The sequence below is a fragment of the Primulina eburnea genome, chromosome 5, assembly GCF_022965805.1.
Source record: "Primulina eburnea isolate SZY01 chromosome 5, ASM2296580v1, whole genome shotgun sequence".
Classification (NCBI taxonomy): Eukaryota; Viridiplantae; Streptophyta; class Magnoliopsida; order Lamiales; family Gesneriaceae; genus Primulina; species Primulina eburnea.
In genome coordinates, this window is record NC_133105.1 from 3276544 (window position 1) to 3298098 (window position 21555).

Here is a 21555-nt window from a genome sequence, read left to right on the forward strand (position 1 = left end):
TAATGTCACATCCACTCCATTGCACGATCATAAAGTTTATGTTTTCAGAGAAATTGGACAAAAAACTACGAACTTACTACTATGTCAAAAAGGACTTCTTTCTGGTCTGAAAGCTTGCGTGCAATGAAAATAAAGAGAATATTTATATCGATTTATGAAACCATGGCACGAGAATGTTGAGACAAAGGGAATACTACCACTTCGAGTACGTCAAACGTTTGATTTCAACTACTCAAGGCGCCGCAACATCTGCTCACAGGCCCGACATTGCAATCAAGCGCTTGGTCTCGGAAGGACTGTACAGCCAAGCCCTTTCATTCTACAAACAACACATCCACCCGTTTGAATCAAGCTCACACACAGCCTTCGTTTTTCCATCCATCGCCAAAGCTTGTGCTCATTCCCAAATTCACCAATCTTTGGGTCTTCAGGTCCATTGCAACGTCATAAAAAATGGGCTTGATTCAGAATTTACTGTATCGAATTCCATTATATCAATGTATTGTAAGTTTTCGAGTATGGAGAATGCGCGGAGGGTGTTCGATGAAATGCTCAGTAGAGATACCGTTTCTTGGAATGGGTTGATTAATGGATATATTCAAAATGGGCTCTTTTCGGAGGCATTGAAGATGTTCTTGGAAATGTATGCGCATGGTTTTGTGCCCAAGCCTGAGCTGATGGCTAGTGTTGTTTCTGCATGTGTTAAGAGTGAAAATTGGAGGCTAGGAAGGGCTATGCATGCTCTTGTATTACTTGATGAGAGAATAGAGAAATCAGTTTTTGTTTCCACTGCATTGCTGGATTTCTATTGGAGGTTTGATGATTCGAATACGGCATTTCTTATTTTCGATAAGATGGAAGAAAAAAATGTGGTCTCTTGGACTTCTATGATTTCGGGATGCATCGATGCTTGTGACTATTTCACCGGATTCATGTATTTCCGAGCTATGCAAGTTCAACATATGAAGCCCAACAGAGTGACATTGATTACCATTTTACCAGCATGTGCAGATTTAGACTCAATATTGCTCGGCGAGGAGATTCATGGTTACGCTATACGCCACGGTTTTGATTCCGATTCACACTTATCATCGACTTTATTGCATATGTACTGTCAATCTGGCGAGGGATTGAAGCTTGGGAAGCTCATATTTGAAAAATCGGGTAAAGATAATATTGTTATGTGGAGTGCGATCATCTCAGGCTACTCTCACAGAAAGGATAGTGCTACAGAAGCTATAAGGCTATTTAATGAAATGCAAAAGATTGGGATTCTACCAAATAATGTTACCATATTGGCCGTTATTTCTGCATGTTCTAATCTAGCATCTTTACTAGATGGCTTTGTAGTCCATGGTTGCTCTTTGAAACTGGGTTTGGGTACCAACTTGTTCATTCAAAACGCTCTTATTAACATGTATTCCAAGTGTGGTGATCTTAAAGCTTCTGTTCAAGTGTTTGATGAAATGGCGACTAGGGATTGTGTTTCTTGGAGTGCTCTAATTCATGCGTATGGACTTTATGGCTATGCAGATGAAGCTCTGCTAGTCTTTAATGAGATGCGAGAGAGTGGAATAAAGGCTGATGAAGTGATATATCTTGCCATTTTATCCACTTGTAACAATGCTGGACTTGTAGATGAAGGCCAAATGGTTTTTGATCGAGCCTTAAAAGATGCAGATGTATCCTTGACGATGGAGCATTATGCTTGTTATATTGATCTTCTTGGAAGAGCTGGTAAGCTTGAAAATGCGTGTGATGTTGTTGATAGAATGCCCATGGCACCTAGCCCAAGAATTTGGAGTTCATTGGTTTTTGCATGTAAACTTCATGGAAAATTGGATATTGCAGAATCATTAGCTTGTAAACTAGTTAGTGTTCAACCTGATAATCCTGCTAATCATACTTTGTTTAGTATGGTGTATGCGGAAACTGGTAAGTGGACTGGGATGGAAGAAGTGAGAAGATACATGAAGGAAAGGAAGTTGAGGAAGAGCTGTAGCTTTAGCAAAATTTTGTTTGGATAATCAACCCGAACATTTGGAGTTATATTGGTCTTCACCAATGTTTTAGCATGTCACCATGAAGTAAATCAAGAGAGATGAAATATATTTACAGATGGTGTAATATATTTAAGATTCGAAGTCAAACATCATACAAAAGCATATTATTGTTCTTTTATCAGCAATTTATAACATTTCCAGATGGTCGTGAAAGGTTAAGTCAGAAAATATTTCGGGCACCACAACAATCAATTTCCAACTGAAACCAGATAAACTCAAAGAAAGAAATGCTTGGTTATACGACCTTTAGTTTCTGAACCCGATTTCCAGGAACCCTAATCCCCAGATCTAAGGCACAGACAGAAGCTGTCAAGAAAAAAAACTACCTACCAAAGGTCCTATACCAAATGAAACTAGTATCATCAGTAATTGGATAACCAACATAAAAATGTCATATTTATCCTCCTGGAGATGGCATATATGTTCTACAAGTGTAGGCCTGTTTTGGCTGAGCAGAACCTTGCAGTCCATTTCACCTAGCAAACATTGCAATTAGATTGTGTCAATTTAACCTACGGTCATTCGATTTCAGGAGAAAATTACAAACAACAAAAAGTTAGCAACGCACAAAGCACCATTTTTAACAAGTACACAGAAGTATGATTGTGTGTGTGTGTCTTGGAATCATATAATTTCGTTTGTGCTCATGCTATAACACTGCACAGATGTTCAAGCGATGCGCATTAGCGATTGTGCACTTACTAGTTCATGAGAATGGCCTTCCAACATTTTGGCATAGAAACATCTATTAATCAACAGTAAATTAGAAATTGAACAGCCTAAGAATTGAAAGTCTGAAGCCATCTCTTGGAGGATACTTCATTGACTGTTCACACTTTACAAGAAAAATAATAAAACGCAGCCATCACTTGAAAATCATAACTATTGACAAGGTCATTCAAAGTCACAATAATTCTCAGGTTAATAAATAATCAAATATATATATAACTGGTTAATAATTTATCATTTATTAAATAAATTATTGACCTGGCACAACCCAATAAAGTAATAATTAACCATAATCTGCACCTATATACTATCAAAAGATTCGGAATTTAGAACAGGAATTACAAAGCTTGACTGAGGTATACCAATGGACAGAAAGGAGGCCAATGATCTCATCGGCGGCAACGTTGTAGCACATATTCAATATTTTAAAGGATGTTTCCCATGATAGTAACTTGCCAATAGCATAATAACTGAAGTTTCAACGGCACAGCCGCCTTTTCTTGATAGAAGAAATGGACGCAGAACTGTCCAATTTCTTATCCCATGACAAATCAAACTACCTATTCTTTCTCAAGTTCTTACATGAGCGCCACAATCTTGAGCAAATTTTAGCATTTCAATGTTAGTCAGCCTCGAAAATTCTATTTATAAGCTCTATCATCTTGTTCGCCAACTTGAACAATCAAAGCTTAAATGTGCAATCAATTTCATTTTCGTCACAATCCATTGAAGCATCAATAGTTATCTTTCTTCACACAAACTCATCAAATAAGAAAGACATTAACATAGCAAGTGCAGCAAACTTTGGACAATAGAAATTTATAATTACCTCAGGCACTGCTGCTCGGACCATCAGGTCCACTCTCGACCTTTCTAAGGGACGGCGGCACATATATCTTAGCTTTCTTAAGAATCTCAGCCACCACCCAATGCTTGCGCTTGCTAAGCGGCCTCGAAGGATCCAACCTCACCTGCAATTATATTAACAAACCGAAATAACTATTATCACATCCACACAATCATTCATCTCAATCAACGACTCAAATTGATAGCTGAAAACAATTGTGACTGCGTGAGAGTAGGAGAAACTAACACGATCGCCGATGTTGCATTGTTCTTGCTCGTCGTGTGCCATAAATTTGGAGGTGCGCTTCACGTATCGGTTGTAGAGCTTATGGTGGAAGAGCCGATCCACTGCTACCACCACCGATTTCTGCATTTTGTTTGAGACGACTATCCCCACCACCGGCTTCATTGTCGTTGAGATTCTCCCAATCTTCACCCCCTGCTAAACCCTTCGTGACCGGTGACACTGCTCAACCATACACTTGGGCATTTTTTTCTCCGATGTCATATCATTTTATGGGCCAACTCAATTGGGCTTCTAACTAAACATCGGGCCGTTCGACTGAAACGAGTGCGAGAGAGGCCCGAATTGAGCTGTTCGAATTTTTCGAGCTAATTGAGCTTCTAAGGGCACCCACATTGGTTGGTTAATGGGTGTTAATAACACCCATTAATTTTCGCCCATCAATGTGGGCACAAGAATTAATAATCTTGGCTGACATGGCAGCCAAGAAATTCATCAGAATGAACGGCGTTATTTCGAAATTTGCGACGGTTTTTCGTAAACCTTCGCAACTTTGCGACGGTTTTTCGTAAACCGTCGCAAAGTGAAAAGCGTCTGTTTTTTTAAAAAAAGGTCGCTATTTGCGAATGTTTTTTAACACCCGTCGCTATGTGCGACGGTTTTTCAAAAACCGTCGCTAATTATCACCAACGGCTATTTTCAAACGGCAAAATTATGCACCAACGGCTATATTCGAAATTACTCACTATATATACTAATCAATTTCTACAAATTCATCCCACAACATTTATCTTTTCATATTTTTAAGCCAAATGGGTGACAATAGTCAGAACTCACAAAATCGACCTCGATTTGTTTCTACTACACAATATCCACCACAATTTCCAAATTGGCCGTTTGTTTCAAATTTCCAAGGTTATGAAAATCCTTCGAATCATCCAAATTACACCTCCCGAGCTCCGTATCCATCGCCTACACCTGAATATTGGCAAAGTATAGACAACTCAGATTTCATGCCGCCTTATTTTTATGGATTATATAATCCACAATCCATCAATATGCCAATCGAAAACGAGCCGCCAACTCCTATGTTTGTCCCAGAGACTCAGTTGTCCGACCGTAAAACACGAATTGATCTCGAAAATGTGCAAAATGCTGATGTAGATGTTGAGGGTACGAAGAAGCGAATAATATGGAAAAAGGAGGAAGACGAGCTACTAGCGAGATCGTATGTCACAATGAGTGATGACCCAGTCATCGGCAATGATCAGAAGGGGAATGATTTATGGAGACGTGTTGCGGACTACTACAATGACAATCGTCCCGTTGGTTCATCTCGGAGAGCTTTAAACGTGATTCGATCTCATTGGCACAATACCGTCCAAAAAAAGGTAAATCGCTTCAACGCAAATTATAATAGTGTTTACAATACTTATCGAAGCGGCCATAGTGATGAAGACATTGCGATTTGCATATGAAAAATATCGTGATGAAAATCATGGAGTTGCATTTAGTCTGGAGCATGTGTGGAGAATCATGAAAACACGTCCACTATTCACTCCACAGTCCGATGATAACTTGGTTGGTACAAAGAAAGCGAGAATCTCAGAGCGGGGCTAGCAACACCTCATCGAACAAAGATGCGTGTATTGATTTAGATATAAATGAAGAAGAGATTCGTCCAATTGGTCAAAAAGCCGCAAAAAGAAAAGGTAAAAACAAAGCAAAATCATCAATGGAGGATTTGACAACCAGATACGACAGTTTGTTCGAAAGTTTTACTCAGTATACAGACATAAAGAAGAACGAATCTGAATGGAAACAAAAAGAACTTGCAATAGAGGAGATGAAAGCAAAAGCGGCTTTGAACAAATCTGAAGCTAAAAAGAGCAAATATTTGCTTAAGGAATACGAAATCCTTTCGCAGGACACTTCACAAATGACGTCGGAGCAGCTTATAGTTCATGAACATCTGTGTGACCAAATTAGACAGAAATGAAATATGTAATTTTCGATTGATGTAATTCTCTTTTCAATTATCGTAATTCGTTTTCTTTGTATTTTGTGTTTTTTTTAAAAGATAGTGTTGAATAATATTTTAAATAAAAGAGTCCAACTTTTTTTTCGTTTCTTAATAATATTTTAATGAATATTGGAATTAAGTTATTTTTAAAATAATAATACTATTTATTTTTAGTAATATTTGTTGTAAAATTTTAAAAATATTAGAAAGATATTGAAATATTAAAAATAAAAAAAAATGAGTAAGTGGACAGTGGGACTCATAAATAATGAAAGTTGAAATTAAATGAATGTGAGTGTGTGTTATTAATGGGGAAGTGTTAATGTAATGAATATGTGGCTCGTGGACCCCATCATTTTTGATGAGATGGAGAGTTATTAACATGGATTAATTCCGACGGATGCGGATGCCCTAACTAAACATTGGGCCGTTTGACTTAAACGAGCTTGGCTCGAATAGGTGCTCTATCGTCGTCGTAAACTAATCGAGTTAATTCGCGAATTTTTTGAGCCGACTCAAAAATATTTGATTCATATTTGAATTTATCGAACTCGAGTTGAATTCTAACATTTTTTCGAGCCAAACTCGAACAAAAAAAATTATAACGAGGAATCGTAAACATGTATAAAATGACACGAGTTCAAATCCTATCATCCTTAGATGATACTTTTTAATATTCAAAGGAGTAGTAACAAGGAATCGCAAACGTGTATAAAATGTCACTAGTTCAAATCCTGTCATCTTTACCTTTTACGACTCAAAGGAGTAGTAACGAGGAATCGCAAACACCTTCTTGCAAAGTATATTTAACATCTAATTACCAGACATTAGATTTACATTTTATGATTCTTTCATTTATTTACTTTATAATTAAAATACTACAAGGAAAACAACACAGCTAAACGTTACAGCTGGCTTAGCGGGGATAAAGGCGGATAGGCAATCCCTTGGTAGGGATAGGTATTGGATTGACAACAATCTCCTCATCCGGGACAATTTTATCCCACCGGAATCTCGTGACAAGATGGTGCATGAAAACCAGGATTTCTAATCTTGCATACTCTTTACCGGGGCACATTCTTGGTCCTCCACCAAACGGAACAAATGTATATGGAGCTGGTCCATCTCCCTCGAATCGCGACGGGTCGAACTTCCGGGGATCCGGGAACGCATCCGGGTTTAAGTGGGTCGAGCTTGAACACCAATACAGCTGCATTAAATCATTAATTAATCGTGAATGAGATTGGTCGGTTTGTTTCATTAATTTCAAATTTTATTAATTGTAAATTACCTTCCAACCCTTGGGGATGGAGAATCCATTGTACATGAAATCAGACATGGCTTCTCTGAAAGCACCTTGGAGTGGTGGGGAGAGCCTTAGCACTTCACAAGCAACGTTCCATGAATATTTCATCTTTTGAATGTCATCCCAGTTCAACATCTCACCAGGACCTTTGGAATTTGCAATCTCAATTTGCTCTAACAACAACATTAATAATCAAAAAAATAATTAGTATTTTTTTGAAAAAAGAAAGAAATAGTTATTTAGTTAATGATACTATTTATTAAGGAATATGTCTATTGTGAGACGGTCTCACGAATCTTTATCTATGAGACAGATCAACCCTACCGATTTTCACAATAAAAAATAATAATTTTAGCATAAAAAGTAATATTTTTTCATGAATGACCCAAATAAGATATACGTCTCACAAAATACAACCCGTGATACTATCTCACATAAGTTTTTGTCTTTATTAAGTGACATATGAAAATAGAGAAAACATTATTTAATCAGTTGTTTTAGTTATATACACAAATTGGTGGCCGTTGGTCATTAACAAATTTGCCGCATGCAAGAATGACCATCGGCATGTTTAAGCAAATATATACATTTTTAAAGAAGACATTCCATGTGCATGCACTTTCCAACCGTAAAATACGGTCAATTTTGACAAGTAATGAACATATAATTTACATGAATATTGAAAAAAAAAAGTAATAGAAATTTTTAAAAGAGGTAAAATTATGATAAGTTATTTTTGATAGGTCGGAAAATTTGATACCCTTGTAAACTCCTTGGTAGATTCGTGGCAACTCAGACAGATACTTCACCACGAACGTACACGCAGAGCTAGCAGTGTCATGCCCTCCAATCAGCAACCCCAGGATCTTATTCGCGACATCCATTTCATGCATGAATCCCCCATTCTCATCGCTTGTCAGAAGCATATGGGACAGAATATCTTGAGTAGGCAACGCTTTCCCTTCCGACAGATCGATTTTTCTTTGCTTGATGATGGAAACAAGCTCCTTCCTGAGGAACCTCGAAGCTTGCATGGCCTTGAAAAATTGTGTTCCAGGCAGTTCTATGGGCATAGATATCAAACCCGACACTAAAACATTGAAGGGCTCCGCGAATCTGTGTACATGGATTGGATCTTCGACGCTGATAAAGATTTTGCACGCTAGCAAGAAGGTATAGCTCTTTGTCAGAGGGAAGACGGTGACTTCTTGTTTGTTCTCCCATTTTTCTGCGAAGTGTCTCCGTGCCATGCGGTCCATTATGCCGATGTATAGTTGAAGGGCTTCTGCTTTGAGGACGTTTGTTAGGATTTTTCTCATTCTAATCGACTCTTTTTTGAAGGACGTTTGTGCTGAAGTTGGGAAGAGCTTATCTACTGAACTGGGCCACCATGATTGGACTAACTTGTTCTCGTTTGAGAACAGGAACTTGTTACCATTTGCGCCGCAGAAAACAACCACCTGTTCACCTAAGAGGTGGGTTCTGAAAACTGCGGATGAGAACTTTTTCAAACGATCGTAGATGAACTTTTCAGGGTGACCTTTCCAGCCTGTGGAGAGGAATTCGAAGCTTTCGCCGACGAATGGCCACCCGCTTCCACCCGGAGGTAGTGGTTCTCCACCGCCGCTGACGAAGGAGGAGTGCTTGTTTTTCAAGAAGAGGAGGTGGAGGAAGAGGAGAACTGACGATACGAAGAGGCAGAGGAGAAAGACGAACAATAACTCCATCAATGCATGCAGAGACTGTGTTTGTGTTTTTCATCTTTTATTTTTATATTAGAACTACTTCGGCAACCGACAACGCTTTGGTAATACGACTTCTATCTCTGTTAGGCCGTGCCTGAATCTAATTTTTTGTAATGAACTATTATTTATAATATAATAAATAAAGATATAGATTTAAACTAGTTAATTTAAATAAAGAAAATATTTTATAAATATAAGAAACGAGGAGTGAGAATGATCATTCTCATCCAAAATGAATGAAATGTGTTTTACCACAAATACAGGAATGAACTTCTATTCCCATATTCCACATTTTAGTATGAGATAGGTTTCTTATGAGACAATTATACAAATCTTTATCTTTGAGACGAGTCAACTCTACCGATATTCACAATAAAAAGTAATATTTTTAGCGTAAAAAGTAATATTTTTTCATGGATGACTCAAATAAGATACCCGTCTCAAAAAATACGACCTGTGAGACCGTCTCACACAAGTTTTTACGTATGTTAGTGAAAATTTTATAATTTGACAATACTATCTGATCCCATATTCCACAATTTTATTTTCATTGTATTTCCACACTTACAATTTCAATTTTTATTTAAAATTCTTAACTTTCATTTTAACTTTTTTTTTAAAAAAAAAACCTATTTTCTTCTCTATTTTTTTCTACAACCCACAAACTAATATATATTGAATATAAACATATTAGAGTGATCTCTTTTATATGCTCGTTAAAAGAGGCCGATGGCTCATGGCCATGGGGTTTTTTACGGTTTGTTTCATCCTACTGCCTGCACGGGCAATGAACGGCCCGGATCACTCCATATGAGTGATCTGGGCCCACATCCATGTAAAAAAAAATAAAAAATTTACTCGAAAAAATCCGAGCTGTTGAATCGATCCCTGCGAGCAGTGTCCGCAAGAGTAGGGTCGACTGAACCGTTTTTTACGGATTACCGTAAAAAGTTATCATTTGCCGCATCTCACAAATATGCAGAGACGTGATATTTAGACAAAGTCACAAAAGGCGTGACTTACTTTTAAATTATTATTTAAAAAAAAAATTTGAAGTCACGCCTTTTAGAATGGCGAGACTTCTCTTTTTTAAAAAAATAATAATAATAATAAAAATAGTTATAGTTACAGATATATTATAATTAGTTATTGAATGAATAACAAAAAATTTAATAATAAGTAAAACAATTAATTATAAGATATAGCATTATAATTTTTCCCGTATTGATAACAATAGTCATATTGTTAATAATTTTAATTATAACTAATGTACTAAAAATAATAAGATATTCATAATAATACGAGTATTGGTTATTGGCAATATAAACTTTATCTTAATAATAAAAATGTATTCATCGACATACAAGTCATTAAAGTTCTCCCGGAAAAAGAGATTTAATTAAGCATTCACAAACTAGTACTTCGATCGAAAATTCGAAACTAAATTTATCTGCATTAGAACACCGATAACTAATTTCATTAACTAAATCATTTTAAAATAATATTATTTCTATAACTGTTCATTCGATTTCATTTAAAGTTATTACATAATTTTATGACACAATTAAGAAATATAGTCAAGTAAATATTACTTCTTTTTTTTACATGTTAACATTTTTTTTTGTAACATAAACCTGTAGCCACGTACGTGGATGTGTATCGGATAAACTCTCGGACTGAATGCAATAGCATGCAAATCACGTCAAACATATAAAAACATAATAATGTCTTATGCAGCTTGTTCAAGAAGATGGTGGTAGGAAATAGAATATCTGACCTCTTATAAATACACATGCTCCGCTAACTTGAACATCCCTCGAAAGTCTAAGAGTGAACCTAACATAATTCTGCAATATGGGAGTGTGTTTTGTCCATTAGTATCGTAGATCAAGGGACAGTGCGGGACACAGAAAATTTTGCTAGGGTTGCATTGGATATATGGAATGCTTGAAACAAATGGGTGTTCGTGGAACGATAAGACTTGGACGCAGGAAATTTTGGATTCTGTCAACAGTTTATAGGGGAGCTTTCTGGTTAGTAACATCACTTCTTCTTCATCCACAGGTAGCTAGTCCTCGACGGTGTTCGCCCCCAATGAATAAAATTAAAATCAATGTTGATGTTGCTGTACGGGGTGATTTACCTTGTTTCGGAGTAGGTTTAGGGAGAAGAGATGCCGCTGGGACGTCTACTACCGGGACAGTTTACTCCACATATGGATGAGGTACATGCTGTGTTGGAAGGGTGTCTAGCTGCTTTAAGGTACCAATATTATGGAAGTTGGATAGTAAAAATGGATGTCAACAATTTGGTGAATGACATTTCTAACACTCCCATGCACACTAGAAAGTAGACATTGCTGTAGTCAAGAATATAGTTCTATCTAAGGTAGAATTTTAAACTCTAAAATCTTTAAATATTTTATATTAATCTACCTTGACTAAATTCAAATTAATCCGAAATGTTACAAAATTTACATATAAATTTTTTTAAAAATGAATTGGACCACTCTGGGCTCGATGAATGTGGCTCCGCCACTCATCTTCGATATTTGTGGCTCAAGTCGACAACATCCACATACCTCCATTCAATATTCTGCACTCAACTAATGTCGTTGCTCACCCGAGGGCGACTCGTATTGTTAGATGTGAGGTATAATTTTTGATTGGGCTATGTAACTTTATTGCTAAGAAATATTTTAGTTACTGATATTTTGAGGTAATCAGCAATACAAGCCTTTTTCTAAAAAAATAAAAAATAAAATTGCCTCAGTACTTATCCGGAAAATAAAATTAAAATAAATAATAATAATAATAATAATATAAAGAAAAAAGAAAAAACAACGCCTCATACCATACATGACGGTTTCACCCTTAAAAGAAGCCATTTTAACTATTTTATTCAAGAGTAAGTTTTTTGTTAAAACGATCTCCCTGATCTTTGCTCGTAAAACGAATAAAGTCTGTTCATTTTTACAATAAAAATAATATTTTTGACATAAATAATAATAATTTTTCATGTATAACACAAATAAAATATTTATCTCATAAAATTGACTTATGAAACAATCTTACATGATTTTTTTTGTTAATTCAATGGTGTTGTATTTTCCATTAGAATAAGTGCTTGACATGAATCATGATACTCAGATAATAAACCCATTAAACTTGGTAAACTTCTTTGAAACCTGAAAATATGGAAATTGCCAAAATTCTTCTATATCTCCGACAAATTTACATGTACATCCACATTCTCCAAAGGGTCCATATATGATTCGGAAAACCCAAGGCTGAATGTGAAAAACAGGGACAACTTTCGTGTTTTCAGTAATTATATTTAAAATATAAGTCATCCCATCAGTATACTGTATGTGTCACAGCAGAAAAATAATTTGACAGAACAGACAAGAGAATGTATCTTATTCTAAAGCTTATTATAAGCATGGAATTGAGACACAAACAACGAGAATCAAACAAGAAGTGAGAACAAACGCGACAACAGACCATATCCAAACATGGGAGGCGATCAAATTCGGCCAAAAATTCCCCGAAACCTATCTACATTTAATTCATCCGAGTTTGCAGAACCTTGGTACGATATTCTCCCAAAGCCCAAATCGGGAATATATTTCTGTATGCAGCATACGTGATCATACAATTCCTATTAAACACCCCCATTATCTCCTGGAAAGCGAAAACCATTGGAAAGGAAAATATTAGGCAATAAACAGAGTATTGCACAAGTTCTCTTTAAATTTTATATATCATTTGAAGAGTGATTTATGTTATTTGACCCGATGCCCAGCCAGGACTCTAACGTCAGGGGGAAGGTCTCAAACAGCACTATTTTACTGGGTTCAATAATCCAATCACATGATATAACCTAAAGAAATCAAATTTAGGCTGAAAACTGAATTTTCTAAAGTTGAGGAGGTCAACTGAATTAAAGAAAAATAAATTGGAATAACAGAAACTAAAAGTGTGTACTATGATTAAGCAAGCTATACAACTAGAAACAGAAATTACCTCTTGTGGGAAATCTCCATCCTCACACTGAGAGTTTATTAGGAATTTTGTCGCACGATGAAGTGGAGACGGATCTCTCTCAGCCTGCAAGAGAGCAAAAATTTCGCTAAATGAATTAAAACATAGAATTTATCAAGTCCCTTGATTTATGTTAAATTGCCTAAAATTTATTTAGTTTCCATTTTGTTGTTTATTTTCTTCTTGAGATACTTTCGACTTGATGAAATTGATCAATAAACCTGTAAAAGTGAAAAGCAACAAAACAAAACGGCAAAGAGAAACATAAAAGAAAGGTATATTTCACAGGTGACAAGAATGGTTTTACCTGGCCAGCAACAATTAGAGCCAGCACAGCCCATGCTGTATTCACCACATGAGACTTGCCGCCTTCAAGGTTTGAATATACCTGTACATGAATTTGGAACCATCATTGAAATTGAATACGGCATGCAACACAAATTTCACTCGTCAGTCGTGACCATGTTCAGGTTTCCACGTCTGTTTATATTTTCCAAAATATCAATGTTTTCTTTAAGCTTCCAACAGATGATAAAAAGAACAAAGAGTAGAGTAATGTGACAGAATATTTAAACCTTGTTTTGACATGAAAGATAACTTTCTCCCCAACCTCCGGAAGGAAGCTGTTTAGATAACAAAAAATCACAAGCCTTCCTAATGACTGAGCAATTGCTAAAATTTCGGCCAGCAGCCACCAGGCCTTTAATCCCAAACCATGTTCCATAAGTAAAACAAACTCCCCAGGATCCATACCTGTGGAGAAACTTTTGAAATCAACAAGCATCCAAAGAACCACAAAAACTGCTCGAGCAGATATTCAACTGCGTAAATTATCTAGTCTGATGGATTCTCCAACAGGAAACAAGATCGCAACAATAAAAGAAACTGACCAGGAGCCATCTTTCTCTTGAATCCTTTCGATGAATTTAGTAGCTTTGTTGATACAACATTCTACTTCTTCCTTTCGATGTCCAGGATATGACTGTTTGAACATTACCAATGCTTGAATAGCAGCCGAAGTGCATTCGACGTACCTACAGAAGCAAATGCAGATAAAAATAATTTAAATTTTGCTGAAGCATAGTAGCAGCTACAATTCTTTGGCGAATCTATATTGGCAGCATGATGAAATTATATGAATAAATAACTTGGTTCAAGCTAGACGAGAGATCAGCTATGAAAGACATCAGAAAATGTTCCAAGTGATCGCAATGGCATAAAGGCTGTTGTGGATGAAAATATTGTTTTGTGCAGAAAATAATTAATAATATTCGCAGAAGAGCAATATCTTACGGATAGTCAATGACAATATCACCAAAAGTTTCAGCCGGATTGATTATCTGAGAGGGGAAAAAAAGAGACGGAATCAAATCAAAAGTAAATGCAACCCGGCAGGATGCAAGCACCATGCGAGTAAATATACAGTAGGCAGCCGGAGTTATGTGAATAAGGACGTTCGAAGTCAATAAATGACATCTACACCAAGATCAGCAAAATGAGAGGTAAAATTATGGTCTGAGATCAGGTTACACACTAGAAATTAGCTTCATCGTGTCAAATATCTTTCATAATCAATATAACATTTGTACAGCAACATAACAGAAGAAGAAATGGCTACAGAATTAATTTGAGCATGAACACAGTAACATGAAGGAGCTTAGACAGACAATTTTCTTGTATAACTTTAGTAATAATAAACATCAATAGTTTCAACTGAGTTATGCCAACTTTGGTTACTAAAAAAAAAATTCAAAAAACATGCCATCATGTCAATTTACTCCACAGTTTTGTTGAACACGTAATGCTGGTAAGAAACAGAGAAAATAGTACCTCCAACCAACTATAGGATCGTGTGAGTTCATAAGTAGCCAAGCCACCTTCCTTGTTCTGCAAATAGGGCAGGGGCAGAATGCATTTTCATCAGGTCGGAAAAATCTTTTCACCCATACGGTACTTTCAATGCAGTCGGAGAGGGGTTTGGTAAATTAAGATTAATGAAAAACAATCAACAATTTGATAGGGTCCAGAAGAATGCATCTTGAATTAATCATAATAAATTGTTGCTTGCTATTGGTTGTAATTCAATTTCGGATGGAATTTTCAATTTTTGTTTTTTCACAATTCTGGGTAACTGTTTGATAGCCCCACTGCCCCCACATGGAAATCGTTTTCCTCCATATTTAGGCTTTACATACTTTAGCACAATCATGTGCCTTTCATCATTTACACAATGAATCTCTCAACAGCGAGAATACTCGAGTTAGTGACAGGAACATCACATTATTGACACTCGATGAGCATCAATAGAAACGACCGTATTTGTTATCCTGGTTTTGTACTCAAGCTTGGATGATTTGTATAAAAATCTTTCCAATATGTGAAAAATCATCTGCTTAATATGCCCAAGTGAAACCATTTTCACAAAGAAATTAAATGAGTAATTAAAGATGTTTTCTTTTCAAGCTGATATTAAAATTTGGACTCGTGTTCTAGATTTATATTGGTATTTTATACAGTAGCATCAAAAAGATTTATCCACATAGATATCATCGTAGCAGATTATAACTTCTCAACAAACAATCCATGACTTTTGGCATAACTTCAAACTCATTAATTCACATAAGGATACGATTTTTCAAGATAATCAGATGAAAGTAAGAATACACATGATTGATTGGTAATTCTTGATAAGTATTTTCTTTACTTCTCTTTCTCTTTTCTATTTTTTTTGGGGGAGGTGGGGGAAGTTAAGGCGTCTTACTCAAATTTTAAGTGGCTTTTGCTTCGAAGTTACTTTTTCCAGCAATATTTTTACTAGATGCTAGAAATACTAAAAATAATCACCATTTCAGAAATTAAAATTTTCTAAGCAATTGCAATTCTATGATAAAAGGAATCGGCATGACACTTTTCTTCCGTACTCTAGTTAGATATCTGTCCAACATTGTCCATGGTACATGTGATAGTACCTGAAGTGAAAGGATGACATTTACAGCATCGTATAATCTCTTTGCATCAAGAGGTTCTCCAACAATCTCAGCCGGAATTTTTGATAACAACAAGATTGCCTGGAAAGGAAAAGTATTACTGCACAGTCTAAACTATTAGACATTTTAAAGGAAACCTATAGTTTAAACAACTAATTACTTTCAGTCCCTCAGCTGTGCAATCTGAAATAGGCCAACCATGATCTGCAGTCGAAAATGGCCAAGCCCCTTTTGAAATGTGTCGATGCCAAAAATCCAGATTGCCAGGGCAATCATCCAACACCTTTAAATTAATATTATGTTACAAGATGATGGCAATGAAACATCAGGAAAATTAAATATAAGAACATTGACGAAGCCTAAATGATGTTAAATAAAGCATTAGGAAAAAACCTGCGAGTTTTTAATATACGTGTGTGCTTTTCTAATAGTTGGCCCAAATTCCTCAACTAGCTGTGAGGAAATTAAAGCTTGAACAGCAAAGACAGTGTCCCATAATTGACTCCCATTGTAACCCTGCAATATAATTTCTAATTATTATACTATAATTTCCATAAGTCAATGAATAAATCATCTATGATCAGTAGCACTTTTGATTTAAAAACATAGACAAAAAAATTTGAAGCTTAAATGGCTGAATAATCTAATTGGCATGATGATAGTGTTATACACTATAACTACTTCACTTGTTACTTGGCAAGAGGGCAAATAGTGGAAAAATGGTACTAAGTCCAGGTTCCATTGGCATGAACTGAAAGGAAATGGCTCGGCAAGAATGTGGAGCTTTATGTGCAATAGGAGAGAAGTTGTGAAAAGGACATCATAGGCATGTAATACTATTGCAACGAGGCACAACATGAAAACTCAGTTCACAAGTCAAACAAAACATGTCATCTGTCAAACACATTGCAATTATCATGGATGAGAATGAATTGCATACTTGACAAATTTCTTTCAACAAGCTGTGTTTGTTCCCATTGAACCCATGGTCAACAAGTACTTTTGATTTAAAAGGCGAGATGTTCATGAACAGAAAACATTATCGAAAACACAAGTGCAAACACACACATGCAGAAGACAAAACCATTATCCCGTTAATTTTCAGGAAAAAGAAATTCTGACCTGCATCTTCATGCCATCTTCTGCAAGCCACAGATAATCATAGATTCTTGGAAGATGTAACTTGAAAGCTTCTGACTTTGGATCCTCCACCCAGCAACAAAGCATATTTAAAACCTGAAATTTTTCATTTTTCGTAAAATAGTTATAGAAAGGGAGTTGGATGTGTTGGCAAATGTTAAATTTTGCTCACATTTTTAAAGATACAATCAGCAGGGGAAAAATCACATAAAAATTTGCTAATAATTAAGATAAAGTAGTCAAACTCAAAAATATTGAATGAGACAATTCAAAAAGTATAAGTAAGTTAACTGAGATAACTAGTTGGTGTATTTAGTAGATTCACGTGTTCAACCAACAGCATGTACTCACATTATAGGAAATGATAACAAAGATATCTATAATAATACAATATACTATTTCCCTCAATAAACTGCTATGTAAAAATTTAACTCTGTCTCGGATTTAATTTTAATCATTCAAAACATAATATCATTGTTTATGTGAAATGTTTCAAGCACACCTTGTTTACAGGTCCTATGCAAACGTAACGAGTGTTTTCGTCTTCGTAATGTATGTGCTCCATAACAGTGCGAAGTGCCTTCTCTCTCAACTTCTTCCCGGGCCAATGCATCAGAAAAGGTTCCACAGCCTTATCGAGTGATGCCCAAAGTAAATCCTGAATAAGAGGATGGGGATAGTATAGATCCTCCTGTAAAATGTCATGTGATAAGAGAGTAATTGGTACAAACTCAAGGAAATTAAGTGAATGATAAATATTTTGTGTATTTGACAAATTGAACTTTGTAAAGACCTCCTATGGCCCCTAGCAAATATCTACATATAAATTTTGCCTGAAATTTCTTTTACCGACTAAGGTAACTGTGATATTTGCTTTCACTAGAAATTAATGCAACGGATTTACCAACCTTTGCGCATTCACTCCGTGCTTTATTCCAATCGATTTCATGATATGGAACAGTAAAGATCTCCTTTCTCAAAGACAGAACAGTTGGTGTAATTGGGCCAACAAACCTTCTCCCATACAAGTAGGACATTGGAAGATAAACCATCCGACAGTGACACCACATCCTCCCTGCACCAGAAGTGGAAGAGATAATATCCTTATATTAACAAATTCCTGGTAATTTTCAAGCTCAAGATTAGATATATGACATCAATCACAACAGGTTTCATCGCGTCTTTTACAAGAATTTCTATCTTGCTCGCAAATTTTCTCAAGTCATATGATAATAAACATCAACATATCACCACTTTCTGCAAGAGCAAATATCATCAGGAACAACTTTAAAAGTCAAAGAATGGTAAACAAATTGGTAGTCAAAATTACACAGAACAAGCATTCCCTTCACAACAGAATAATATGAGTTCTTACTCCACATGGAAAACAGATCCTATTTTGTTGGGCATTGCCATCACTCGCAAGCAAAATGACAAGGAAATGTTACGTAGCAGACGACACTTACCTGGATGGAATGGAAGAATATAAGGGAGAATCCATATCTCAGGTGGCAGAGGATTGTTTCCAGACCATTCAAAAGCTCCAAGAACCTAACACCATTGCAACAAATACAAGGAAAATGAATCATTAGCTGACGTAATACCGTGAAAAATGGATTCTTCGTAAAACAAGCTCGGAAAAGGATGAGTTCTAAACTGAGAGCCACATTTTCCCCCATGACGTTATCGCAGTTGCGCCACCATGACCCAAGATCCAATTTCTCCCTTTCTCCATCGCTCCATCTCCGTCATTTGCTCCTTCACCAAGCAATCTCAAAGTGACATAGGTCAAAACAGAGCCAAACATGGTGCTTTGCCCCTCGATGTGCAATCCCCATCCACCATCTCTGTTCTATTATGTTATGAATTAGAAGTCACTGCTGATTTTCGTGAAATGAATTGGAGAACTAAAGGAGTAGATAGCTTTGACTCATATCAGAAAGATAGCAGAGTGAAATCGCAGGGTAAAATCCCCTACCTGGTGATTATAAAGGTAGCGACAAATCTCACGCCTGTGCTCTTTTGACAGTATAGCATTTAATGCTCCAGTGATGGATAATGCAATCACCTACACAGTAACACAGTCAAGAACAATTATCATAAGAAATAGAAAGATGTGACGTCATGTGACGGTGATAAATAAATTGATTGGCAGGTGGATATTTAAACGTTCATGACGCGAACTGTAACATAAAACAAAACTCACCTCCAGTCCATGAAATGAAAATGGAACATCCTAAACTACATAGTTTTCATCGGAATTTGGAAGCTTTACTTTCTAAAAGAAAGCGTGAAGGAGAAACCTTTTTACTAATTACGTGCAAAGTTGCAAATGGCATGAGGTGGGTGGTGCACATACATAATTAATGAAAAATTTTATATTTGTAAATTTATTATTTCTTTCATTGTGTGATTTCACACTGATACAATTAAGTTAAGATTAAGATTTTGAATCGTGCAATAAGAGAAAACAAGGTGAAAGAACGTTTCAATTGAAGGGAAAACCTATTCTCACCAAGCCAGGCATTAGAAACATTGGACCTCCATAGTCCCCAGGCCAGTGGCCGTCATGAGCTTGCAAAGTTGAATGGAAACTGATGGCCCTCCTCAATGTGTTTGTTACTTGCTCGTCAGTAATAACTTCTGTCTCCTTCACTTTAACTTGACCCAATACTGTAGTGCTTGGTTTCTCCTTCGAAAACTAGAAAGAATCACTAATCAATGAAAGAGATTTATGTTTCACTTGGATGCGTAAATGACACATAACACTGCCAAACACGAGATTTTAACATGGTTCAAAACACTATACGAATATAAGTCAGATCCTAACTCAGAACACAACGGTGTAACCATACTATCGAAACAGGAATACCAACAAGAAGAGTATGCCACACCAGCAGATAAACAACAAAATATGAATAAAGCAGAATCTCTGTCTCACTGAACTTGTAATCTCATTAAAAGATCAGAGGAATGCTTCTTCTCGAAACGAGTACTGTGAAACTGCTCTCGGAGCTTCTCGACCTCGGCCAGCTCTTCAGGAGACCCGAGATTAGGATCAAATTCCCAGAATTGGCGTCCCACATGTCCATTTACTGAGCGCAACCAAGGGCTCGATCCCTCAGAAAATTTCAGCTTCCACATTATTATTTTACTCCTCCACCTCTACAGATAATTTATCTCCAGAAAATTCTTTTATTTGCGTTCTCACACAGCACCTTGGCCCTATTCAAAAAAGTTGAATCTACGTTAAGCCGGATTTTGGTAAGAAGATCCAATAAACAATTGACAAGAAAGAGCAGGCATAACCAAAGCTTTAAAACCAATAGCAGAACTAATTGAGGAATTCACGACAAACACTTGGAATCACCCCAAAAGTAAACAGGCCATGCAAAGTTCTTTTGATGCAACACACAAAAAAAAAAAAAAAACTTGACACGCCAACACTGAAAAGATTAAATTCACTTCAGAGTATAAGCAGTGTGATTAGGAACTATACATCGGATCTAAAAACAAAAACTGCTGCTCCTTATGTTCTAAATCAAATTTAAAATACTTTATTCACCACATCAACTTTCTCAAGGTATCTGCAGACAACTGAACCAGAAAACTCAACATCGAAAATAACGATGTATTGCTTAATGGACGAACCCAAACTGCAGATTATAGAACTCGTTAAATGACATCAATGCATTTCATTAAAATCAAAATCAAGAAATGGCGCACCCAAATCTATGATTTAGAATGTGTCGTGGACCTGTTCGCTGTCGATCTTCTGAGAGGATATTAAACAGCGAATCTGATGCAATGTTTCTGAAAAATCATAAATGCAAATGGGCTTTCTTCAAGAACGATCCCGAGATACAATGCGTGATTTTTTTATGTATATTTGATTTTTAAATATATCAATGAGTAAGCTATTGGGTCCGATGCAAGTGTCACATTGGGTAATTTGTGAGAGGCTCGATCTTAATTTAATCGAGTTCGAGTTAAATTTGAACATTTTTTCATATTACTAGCTACTCTGCACACGCGGTGCGTGTGTGTACAATTTTTTTATAATTATTTATGGACTAAAATGAAATTTGACAAATTATCGAGGTACTAAAGTGTTATTTGAATAATTGTAATAAAAAAATAAAAACAAAAATGTTTTTTGAAATTAAAAAAAAAACAAAAATGTAATTTTGATATCAAATAGGGGCAAAATAGGGAAACCAAAAAACAGACCAAAGACATCAAAAACAGTTATTCTAATATGCTTAAACTTAATAAATAGTAAAAGATATATACAAACTATCTAAAAATAAAAGTAAATCATAATATAACAATAAAATATAATTTTTTTTAATAACAGAACTAAATATATAATGTCATCGTATTGATTTGGATAAAAGTATATCTTTTGTAAGACGGTTTCACATATTTT

At 35.9% G+C, this 21555-nt stretch overlaps 5 protein-coding genes across 8 annotated transcripts; 2 read left to right on the forward strand and 3 right to left on the reverse strand.

Annotated features, from left to right (window-relative positions):
• Positions 1 to 59: 59 nt before the first annotated feature.
• Positions 60 to 2494, forward strand: LOC140832355 (pentatricopeptide repeat-containing protein At4g31070, mitochondrial). Its single transcript, XM_073196330.1, has one exon. The coding sequence runs from the start codon at positions 174 to 176 to the stop codon at positions 2025 to 2027; it is 1854 nt and encodes a 617-aa protein (XP_073052431.1). The 5' UTR covers positions 60 to 173; the 3' UTR covers positions 2028 to 2494.
• LOC140832356 (uncharacterized) lies at positions 2276 to 4125 on the reverse strand. The gene is made up of 3 exons (XM_073196331.1): positions 3886 to 4125; positions 3622 to 3763; positions 2276 to 2539 (listed from the first exon to the last, which is right to left on the reverse strand). The coding sequence occupies exons 1-2, from the start codon at positions 4045 to 4047 to the stop codon at positions 3623 to 3625; spliced, it is 303 nt and encodes a 100-aa protein (XP_073052432.1). The 5' UTR covers positions 4048 to 4125; the 3' UTR covers positions 2276 to 2539; position 3622.
• Positions 4126 to 4694: 569 nt separating this feature from the next.
• LOC140831881 (uncharacterized) lies at positions 4695 to 5360 on the forward strand. The gene has a single exon (XM_073195596.1). The coding sequence runs from the start codon at positions 4695 to 4697 to the stop codon at positions 5358 to 5360; it is 666 nt and encodes a 221-aa protein (XP_073051697.1).
• A 1339-nt stretch (positions 5361 to 6699) lies between these two features.
• LOC140831607 (beta-amyrin 28-monooxygenase-like) lies at positions 6700 to 8975 on the reverse strand. Its single transcript, XM_073195349.1, has 3 exons — positions 7972 to 8975; positions 7197 to 7384; positions 6700 to 7115 (listed from the first exon to the last, which is right to left on the reverse strand). Exons 1-3 carry the CDS (start codon positions 8936 to 8938, stop codon positions 6822 to 6824), a joined length of 1449 nt encoding a protein of 482 aa, XP_073051450.1. The 5' UTR covers positions 8939 to 8975; the 3' UTR covers positions 6700 to 6821.
• Positions 8976 to 12327: 3352 nt separating this feature from the next.
• LOC140832357 (cycloartenol Synthase-like) lies at positions 12328 to 21079 on the reverse strand. 4 transcript variants are annotated; one of them, XM_073196333.1, is made up of 19 exons: positions 20884 to 21079; positions 20073 to 20351; positions 19642 to 19827; positions 19105 to 19194; positions 18784 to 18978; positions 18593 to 18677; positions 18035 to 18201; positions 17629 to 17817; positions 17109 to 17222; positions 16380 to 16502; positions 16147 to 16269; positions 15969 to 16067; positions 14830 to 14886; positions 14293 to 14339; positions 13890 to 14033; positions 13575 to 13752; positions 13307 to 13387; positions 12982 to 13065; positions 12328 to 12639 (listed from the first exon to the last, which is right to left on the reverse strand). In XM_073196333.1, exons 2-19 carry the CDS (start codon positions 20268 to 20270, stop codon positions 12520 to 12522), a joined length of 2280 nt encoding a protein of 759 aa, XP_073052434.1. In that variant the 5' UTR covers positions 20271 to 20351; positions 20884 to 21079; the 3' UTR covers positions 12328 to 12519. The 4 variants fall into 4 exon arrangements, with proteins under 4 accessions (XP_073052434.1, XP_073052436.1, XP_073052435.1 ...); XM_073196335.1 differs by having other exon boundaries at positions 20073 to 20344; positions 20884 to 21014; XM_073196334.1 differs by having other exon boundaries at positions 20073 to 20344; positions 20853 to 21013.
• Between the last annotated feature and the right edge of the window lie 476 nt (positions 21080 to 21555).